This window comes from Babylonia areolata, chromosome 22 (assembly GCF_041734735.1).
Source record: "Babylonia areolata isolate BAREFJ2019XMU chromosome 22, ASM4173473v1, whole genome shotgun sequence".
Classification (NCBI taxonomy): domain Eukaryota; kingdom Metazoa; phylum Mollusca; class Gastropoda; order Neogastropoda; family Buccinidae; genus Babylonia; species Babylonia areolata.
This window is the reverse complement of record NC_134897.1, coordinates 36,922,632-36,932,631: the sequence shown is the minus strand read 5'-3', so window position 1 is coordinate 36,932,631 and position 10,000 is coordinate 36,922,632. Positions and strand designations below refer to the sequence as shown.

The window sequence follows — 10,000 nt, the reverse complement described above, 5'->3', positions numbered from 1 at the left end:
CTACTACTACTACTACTGGTAATGATAATGATAATAATGATGATGATGATGTTTATATGATAAAGATAATGATAACTACTACTACTACTACTACTATTGATAATAATAATAATAATAATAATAATAATAATAATAATAATAATGATGATGATGATGATATGATAAATATAATAATGATAATGGACGGGGGAGTGGCCACCATCCTCTCTGACGGGTCCTATTTTGGTGGTGACTGTTTTCTTTTGATGGTGACGGTAATGATAAGAAGAAGATGAAGAATGATAATGATATTGATAAACAGTATTTATATGGCGCAAACTCCCATGTGATAGGCTCTAAAAAAAAACCGCCTTACACAAAAAAAAACACAAAAAAATATACAAACAGTACATAATAACATACTTATGTGTTAAGTCTACACACACAAAAATCTAACAAAAACAAAAACACAAACACAAACAAATAAACAAACAAAAAAACAAAACACTCACTCACACACACACATACACACACACTCGCTCATTCACAGAGATAAGCACTCACACACACACACACACACACACACACACACACACTCTCCTCCACCCCAACATAAACGCACATACACACACACACGCAAACACACACTAACACCCACCCACCACCACACCCATACCCACCCGCACACACGCACCCCTATCCACAGACACACACACACACACACACACACACACACACACACACACACACACACACACACACATTCAAATAAAAAAAAAGAGGAAAAGCGTTATCCACTACATTATTATTATTATTATTATTATTATTATTATTATTATTAACGCCTAATCTTGAAAATAAGACCAAGGCTTGTAACCATATTAACCCCCATTATCTTTGCTCTCTCACACACACATCCCCTCCCACCCACACACACACACACACACACACACACACACACAACACACACAACACAACAGAGATCTGCCTGCTGACCAACGCCCGGCGTGTGGCCAGCGTGAGAGCGGAGACCTACGTCAACCTCTACTCGCTGTCCGTGGAGCACTTCAACGACGTGCTGGAGCGATACCCGCTGATGCGCCGCACCATGGAGTCCGTGGCCGCCGAGCGCCTGACCAAGATCGGCAAGAACCCCAGCCTGGTGTCCAGCAGGGCCGACCTGGAGGAGGACCAGAAGCTGGTCAACGAGATCGTCATGGAGTCCACGCCCATCCCCACCTCGGCCAGCGAGGACGAGGACCGGGACTCGGACGAGAGCTCGGACGGCTCCAAGCAGAAGAAGAAGCCGTTCAAGTTCGACTTCGCCACGCGCCTGCACAAGATCTCCGAGGAGAAGAAGTCCCGTTCGCGGGAGAACCTGAAGGATAAAGACCTCATAGACCTGACGGACCACAAGCAGAGTCACATCTGGACCAAGCTGCCCAAGGTCTATTCGGGGTCTAACCTGTTCGGGCTGAAGGTTCCGGGGTTTCCGGAGCGGAAGCGGTCCGGTAGCGTCGGGGACGCTTACGGGTTGGGCGCCACGCGTCACGACAGCATCGAGGAGGAAGCCGGGTCCGAGCAGAGTAGGGACCCTAAGGTCGGGGACGAGAAACGGCGGGCCAGCTTCCTCAGCAGCAAGCTCTTCAAGTCCGCCTTCGACGCCCGCGGTAGTGGTGGAGGAGACGTTCGCCCCAAGAAGCTGAAGGACACGAAGACGCCGAGTCAGGAGGAACCCATGTCCCCGAGGTTTCTGACGGTGCCCGGGGACGCAGAGTCGACCAGCGTCAAGGACCTGCCCCCGCAGCACGGCAAGTCCAAGGACAAGGACAAGGACAGGCCAAAGAGCGTGGCGGAGATCCTGGTGGAGAGCGTGACCAGCGAGATGGGGCTGAGGCGTGGCGGCAAGGAGTCGTCCAGCCAGCCCATCCTGCAGGCCACGCCGGCCGTGGGGCTGGCCATGGGGGTGGGCATGGGCCCTGCCTTTGCCCCTGTGGCCACCATCACCCCGTCCTCCTCCTCCACCACTACGGCCTCCCCGGTCAAGACCACCATCGGGAAGGCGACCGCAGCGGCGGCAGGGACAGGGGCCGGCAGTTCACCCCCTATCCCGGCCCGCCCTCCCCCGATCCAGCCGCCCCCGGGCACCCCACCGACCAACGTCAGCCCCAAGACTTCCCGCGTCCCCATCCCCACGGTGGCCGCCTCCGTGTCCACTGCCGCCACCCCGGCCCCCGGCGTTTTCGGCGCCAAGAAGGGGGAGAAGACGACCCGCTCCGAGCCCCGCGTGACGTTCTCCAAGACACCGCCCTCTGTGGTGACGCTGGAGGGGCTGCGGGAGAAGAGGCCCCCTCTGCAGCGGGCCAAGAGCGACAGCAACGTCTGACCCAGAGCGCCGCGTGGTGGTGGTGGTGGGCAGGACAGGCGGCTCCACCCCTTCCTTCCCCTCCACCCCCAGGGGCCTGCTGCTGTGTGGACCTTGGGGGGGAAGCACGCTAACGCCGATACTGACTGACCGAGGCCCGTCAGCGCACCACGAGTAAGGGGGGAGAGAGGTTGCGTCAAGCCGTCCTTCGCAGTTTGACTGACTTGACTAACTATAACTAACTAGCCCAGCCCAGAGCGCCCGAGGGACCGGGATTGGTCAACCAACCCTTCAGCGTCTTGTGGACCGCGAGGCTGAGCGGGTGTCGTCGTCTTATATCCTCCCGCTGATGTTGTCGAACATTCCGATAAACAACAACAACAACAAAGGTTGCAGAGACAGGGAATGTCTTTTAACCCCCAAAACAATCTATGCTTCAGTGTTAGACGTTTAGGTGGCAGTAATAAAGTAGAATCCATACAATCAAGAAAATCGCTAATTTGATAGATAATTTGATAGATTAGTAAAGTGAAACAAAGACAGACTTAATCTACAGATCTCGTGTGATCATCTTACTGCGTGACTTTGAAATATGTATACCTTGTCTTTGACACTATTTAAGCGAAGCAGTAATCTGTGTGACTGGTTAGTTCTCACAAGAGATGTCACCTGGCTTTTTTGTAATATACAAGACTTATTTTTTCCCTAGTTCTCTTGTCATCAAACTAACCTTCAAATGCTATGCACGCTTTTTTGTTTCGTTTTCAATTACACATGCCTCTTGTTCAGGATAGGACATGACTGCAATCAGCAGGAAGCCATACAGTTCTCATTGCATGATCAGAAAAAGACCAACACATGTTGCAGTGCACTGGAGAATACACGACTGGTCTACAATAAAGGATGACATGAGTATGACTATGGACTTTTTTCTGAACCAGTTGAGGAATTGATAAGTTGGTCTTCATTTACACTAAAACATTATCACGAATGCGCTCTTTCATGAAGCATGTATTCAAAATGTGTTTTTTACAAAATTGTGTCGGCGTAGGTTCTCTGCACTAAAACAAAGAATTTTCTTTTATTGATCTCTCAGATGCGCTCTTTCATACAGCATATATGTTAAAAATGTATTTTAGCAAACCTGTGTCAGAGTAGGTAATGCTTACGAATGGTTCTCGATGAGGTGAACGCTATCTCATCGGCGCGTACGAATCTGTTTCTTTTGATAACTGTTCATGTAACTAAAGCTCACCGTGCGCATGCAAATTGAATCTAAAAACAGGTCCAGTCCACATACGAGGAATTCATGGGGGTACAAACTGACTGACTGGAAGCGCCCATGATAATGTTGGAATTATCCACGGTGTTCAGTTATAAAGAGCGGTTGAACTGGAACACTTAAAGTAACGGTGAACATCATGATAGTTTTGCAAAATTCTGCATCCTTGCAGTTGTTACGTGGGTTGAAGGGGGAGTCTGTAGTGTGTCCATATATATGTCGCTGTCTCTTCGTGTTCCACAAAAAAAGCGATATAGGGTTAGGATTATTATGTTTTATCCATCACTGCAAAAGAGAAACTGTTGAGTTGTGAGAGAGTAATAAATATGAACATGTTTTTTTTTGTAAATAACCGTGCGTAGCTCTGTAATTACCTTCATCACAGGCTTTCCTGGTAGGGGTATTTTGAAAATAACTTTTTTTTTTCTCCTAATCTCCTAGGCGCATAGAAGTGAGGGCAGTGTGATAGACAGAGGCGTCAGAGCGAGTTGAAATGTTATTTTGAACAACATTAATGGTGAATCGACATGACAAGGGAGGCAAGCGAATTTCTGCTTCTGTATTGCTTACTTTTCCGTTTTCCCACACAAGAAGATTTGGAAAACACGCACGCACGCACGCACGCACGAAGGCACGCACACACACACACACACACATACACACACACACACACACACACACACACACACACACACACACACACACACACACACATAGAAACAGACACACACACACACACACACACACACACACACACACACACACGTGCTACCCAGAGCAACATTTGAACGGTTACAACCTGTTCCAATGAATGTTATAATAAGTATGTCGTGTTTCCAGTATGATGTAATTTTAGTAGCTAGGTTCTTCAGTCACATACACTACTTCAGATGGCTTTCAGTTGTTGGGTTTTTTTGTGTGTTTTTTTCTCCAAAACGTCTGACTCTCCGTGTGTTTATAACTGGTTTACACGGGCAAGTGGCTTCCGTGTTAGAAGTGATAATGTGGTGATAATGGTGTAGGAACGATTCTGGGATGCAAAAAAAACAACAACAAACCAACCAACAACAAAGTATCTGCTGCTCATTATGGTGACAATTATGCGTTGTACATTTTGTATTGTGTTACTTTGTTGGTTTTTTTTTTTTTTTTTTCAACATAGCCATGCCTTTGACGGAAACAGATGTGGAATGGCATCCATGATTACGTTATGCGGTTTGATGACTCTCTGTTGGTTTCTGTGTGTTGTGGGGAAGACTTTACCCGAGATAACCCGTGTTCTGCGCAAGAGAAGTGGTATAGGCTGACAATTATTGCATGGTTTAGATTGAAACCCGGAAACGTGATGCTGTGTCAAAGGACAATGGACAAGTTACTGAACAGTCCACAGAATCGCGCGGATCTATGACAAAGAGAACTCGTCCTTTGCAAAAAAATATGAAAATAAAAAATGATATTGTGACAGTGATGGATGTAATATTCGCTGATACGACTTGAGTGTTGCTGTGTTTATTTTTTATTTATTTTTTCTTTTCTTTTTTTTTTTTTTTCCTTTTTCATGTGACATCTTTTGAACGTGTCCAAAGCAATAACGTAGAAGAAAGAAAGAAAGAAAGTAATGAAAACCCTGTTCAAAGAGATGACCTACATGTTTTAGAGCAGCAGCACTGTGAACATTCAGTAGTTGATCTTAAACCACACCTACACATACCAGTCTCAAGCTTGTTCGTGTAGATAACTTCTTCCGTGTATGAACCGTTTCAGTTTGTACTCCCACCTGCCTGTCTAGTGTTCTAGAGACGAATTACGGGTCACCCTTTTTGCTGTAGAAAAAGCGTTCTTACACTTGTCATACATAAGGAGGACTGGACTAACTAGCTGTCGTGATAGTTCCCGACGTGACTACAATCATGATGAGTGCTGTGTGTTGTATCTCGCTCCCTTTCAAACTGTCCATATAGCTGGCACTTCGTCAACTCGCGACTGTGATACCTTTGCTTATAATTGTATGTCTACTGGTTGTTTTATTTTGTGTGTGTGTGTGTGTGTGTTTTTTTATATAATTTAATCAATTTGTTTATGAAATTATTTGTTAGAATAATCTTGAGATTTCTTTTTTCTATGAACGTGTTTGAATTATAATGTGCACAAATATTTAGAACTATTCCAGCCAAGCGTTGTTCTGGTTGCTGTCGATGTCATCATAGTTTGTCGACCAAATCAGGTTTTGACACACGCATACACACCACACATCTTTGCAATTATTGTGTCTGATTGATGAAGATAATATTTAGAATAGCATCAAGTGTGAAACATTGCTTCTCGTACTGTTAATTTTGATTTGTTTTCAAAATTCGAATGCAAGAAAGAGGTGTTCGCTATCCTATCATTGTCATAGGCTTGACAGATACTTGATCCAGTTTAGAATGTTTCTTGGCCTTGGCATATTCTATGAACCGAACTCCATAGAAGTCAGTCGCCTAGGGGTCGCTGGTGTCCGTTTTTTTTTTGTTTTTTTTTTTTTGTTTTTTTTTTTGTTTTTTTTGTTTTTTTGGGGGGGGGTGTTGTTGTTTTTGTCTTTTCCCTCAAATTAGTGGTTAGAGCCTTCGAATAAGTTAACATTAATTTTTATCAGGTGTGTTCAGTTTTAAACTCTATCAAACAAAGCCGAAAATGTATCTTTAAGAAATCATATACTATTATTGATGTTTTATTATTATCATAATTATTATATCATTATTATTAGTTGTAGTAGTAGTAGTAGTAGTAATAGTTGTTGTTGTCGTTGTTGGGTTGTTGTTGTTGTTGTTGTTGCTGCTGCTGCATCTGTTTACAAACGCTGTAGAAAACATGGAGTCATTTGTACAAGAGGCTGGTCCACATGGGAAGAACCGACTGACAGCTGTCTTTGGGTGCTCATCATTCGTTTCCTGTGTCATTCAGTCTGGCTTCAGTCACACGCCACGCACGCACTCGCATGTATGTATATTAGAGCGCATTTCTTCAGAACTTACCAGCGACACAAACCTGTTTGTTTCCATGCGTTCTTTTACTTTACTTTCACTAAGTACACGCTGCTCAGTTTAGTCGTCTCCTCTGAGTGAAGGGCGTCCGAACCACCGCACCTTGGTCAAGTGGAGAAGGGAGAAAATTCGGACCACTTTTGGGTTCAATCCTGCTCCCACATTCTCCCTCACTTCCAATGAAGGAAGTTACAAAGAAAGGAGAGATGGGGGTGTGGGGGGGTGGGAAGGGGAGGCAGGGAGAGAAATCGTCGACATTTGATTGAAAAAAAACTGCCAGTAGCCAAATGAACTATGTCATGGACAGCTGGTCTTTTTTTTTCTTTTTCTTTTTTTTTGACAAGAGCATGGGATCAAAAATGAAAAAAAAGTACAGAATCATCTCAAACGGTCAACAGTTAACTACAACAATAGGTTGACAAAAGCCTGGTTGAACGCAGTCAAGTAAAATATTTCCATATTTTCACGTGCACGAGTGTGTGCACGTCTAATGCCTTTGCACTCATATGTTTCGGGCAGCGAAGCCATCTTTAAAATGAGTAAACCCACTTGTAAGGTAACCTAACCGTTGAATAAACTCTTCTGGTGAGTGTGAAGAAAACATTTACAAAAGTCTAGTTCTCTCTTCTCTCTCTCTCTCTCTCTCTCTCTCTATATATATATATATATATATATATATAGAGAGAGAGAGAGAGAGAGAGAGAGAGAGAGAACAATGAAATACAAATAATGAAATAAATCATTAATTGTTGCAATCTCTTAAGTCCTCTCTCTCTCTCTCTCTCTCTCTCTCTCTCTCTCTCTCTCTCTCTCTCTCTCTCTCTCTCTCTCTCTCCGAAGCCTTTTGCAACAACGTTATACATCACCTTAATTATGGTCTGATCTTATAGTTTCAAGTCCACGAAAAGTAGGCTTCTAAAGTACTAATTAGTCGTATTCACTATTTCCTGAGCGACTGACTTGTGAGACGTCATCAGCTGATGTTAACATCAAATTAATGTACTGTTCAGATGTGTGTGTGTGCAAGGTGGTTTTTTTGTTTGTTTGTTTTTTTGTTGTTGTTTTTTGTGGGGTTTTTTTCGTCTGGAGTCAATAACTTTGTTCTTGTAGACGTGTTATGTCATTTTATTTTACATCATCTGTCGTCGCGTTCTGTAATACTGGTGTTACATGACAGCCTCTTGTTAGTTAGCTTTCCCATGCTATAGCAATAAATCCATTTATTTGATTGTTTATTTATTTAGATATTGGCTTCTTTTCTGTAATGTATATGTTCGCTCGCTCAGTTTGTGTCTAGTTCTTTCTCTCTCTCTCTCTCTCTCTCTCTCTCTCTCTCTCTCTCTCTCTCTCTCTCTCTTTATTGAAGTATTGTCCGATTGAATTATTGAAAAAAAAGAAGATTGCTATTTTATTGATAATATTACGATAAAAAATTGCTGTGTCGTTTTCTTATATTTATTGATCATTTCATTTGCAAGAAGCGAAACAAAAGTTTAGATGGCTTGTCAATGTTCTTAATCTATGATGATTTGATCCTCTGTGTGTGTGTGTGTGTGTGTGTGTGTGTGTGTGTGTGTGTGTGTGTGTGTTATTTGATAACATATTTTATTTCTGCATGCATATAAAGTTAAAAAAAAAAGGAAATCAACTTGATTTGAAAAGAATAAAAACAACAACAGTTCCATATTACTGTTGTCTGCGCTTAGTTTTAGCCATGTGCACACCAGGGTTATTTTTTAAAAAAATTTTTAAAGATGGTGCGGGGGGGTATTGTAGGATAGTTTCTATGTCAAAGATAGAGAAAGATAGAATTGTTGTTGCTGAAATGTGTGTGTGTCTTTTCTCCATGTCAGAAATAGAAGAAGAAAAAAAGACAGTAATGAAAGAATGGGACGGGGGAAGGTAGAGGAGGAAAAACAAAATCAGACGGAAAACACAATGAATAGATCAGAGAGGAGACATATTGAAAGAGAGAATGAGGGGGTTGGGGGGGGGGGAGATATTGAAGAAGAATAAGAGGAAAGACAGCGAAAACAGTCAGACAGATTGAAATACCAGCAAGTTTGAACATTTGTTACCAGGTAATAGTTCTCTTTGTCTTTGCCTCTGTGCCACCCCACCCTCTCTCTCTCACACACACACACACACACACACACACTCTCTCTCTCTCTCTCTCTCTCTCTCTCTCTGTCTCTCTCAAGCCCTTTTTTTTTTTTTTTTTTTTTTTACCATGGTTAATGATAAGACTGATAACTGTAGATATCCCTGGAAGTCGTTGAACGCTGCTGAGAGTTAATTAAACGGAGGAAAAAAAACCCGCTCAAATTGAAAATCAGTGATGTGGACCATAGCATACTGTCTGAACGTGGGACCAAACAGCTCGAGCACTGTCAGACTGCAGATGATTATTTTCTGGTTTAGAAACGTGTGTAGATTCGCACAATAATTCTATAGCATATTGTGTGGCGGACGTTGTCAGGAACCTTCGGAACATTAAGTTCGCAACTATCCGGAAGTTATTGATGAAAAAGATGCATTGTATTGTAGTGTACCGTGTTGTATTGTATTGTATTATATCGTATTGTGTTGTATTGTACTGTGTTGTCTTTGTATTGCAATGCGGTGCGGTGTGTTTATTGTATTGCATTGCATTGCATTGTATTGCAGTATATTGTGTTCTGTTGTGTTGTATTGCATTGCATTGTCGTGGGATGCATTGAATTTCGCTTTAGACTGAAGTTTTCACCGGGGGTAGACAAGGTAGGTTTGCAGGCGAAAATAACTTGCACACACAAAAAAAGGAAAATACTGCGAAAAGGTAGGAAAACAGGTTTCCAGCGAAGTTGTTATACATCTGAACGTATTTCAGCTTAGCCATCGGTTTCCTAATTTATTAATACATCTCGGTTCAGTTTCTCTACACTGCGTGTTAGAGGTCATTGACTAGATGGATAGCTCTTTGGCCAGGGAAGCGGAAGCCAACTGGACGCCATACTGAGACTCGTATCCAACTGTCAGTCCGTTGAGAAGTCATCTTCTAACTGGGGGTAGTTTCTGAACTGTAACCGTGTATCTTCGATGAAATCGTGTTATGTTTGCCCCACACGACATGCCAAATGTTGTGTCTTGATTGATATCTGCCAGTGGTTTATTTACCATTACAGAAAAAACAGTGCAGTGACACATAGCACAAACTTGCTGTGGAGGAACACACAGGAATGACAGCTTATCTAACGTCCCGAGCAAGTGAAAGCTTGCCGTGGAGCAGTCATTGTTGCCAGCTGAGCGCTCGGCTACATATGTGAAATTGCCGCTTCGCGCTCAACTGACGCGAGTAGCAAAATGGCTGAT

The 10,000-nt window shown here is 43.1% G+C and overlaps 1 protein-coding gene across 1 annotated transcript in view; it reads left to right on the top strand.

Moving 5' to 3' along the window:
• LOC143297117 (uncharacterized) overlaps positions 1–2,365 on the top strand; it is a 188,800-nt gene extending 186,435 nt beyond the window's left edge. The window contains exon 9 of the mRNA XM_076609291.1: positions 960–2,365. Coding sequence (XP_076465406.1) covers positions 960–2,365 — 1,406 coding nt within the window. The remainder of the gene's footprint in view (positions 1–959) is intronic.
• Positions 2,366–10,000: the final 7,635 nt, after the last annotated feature.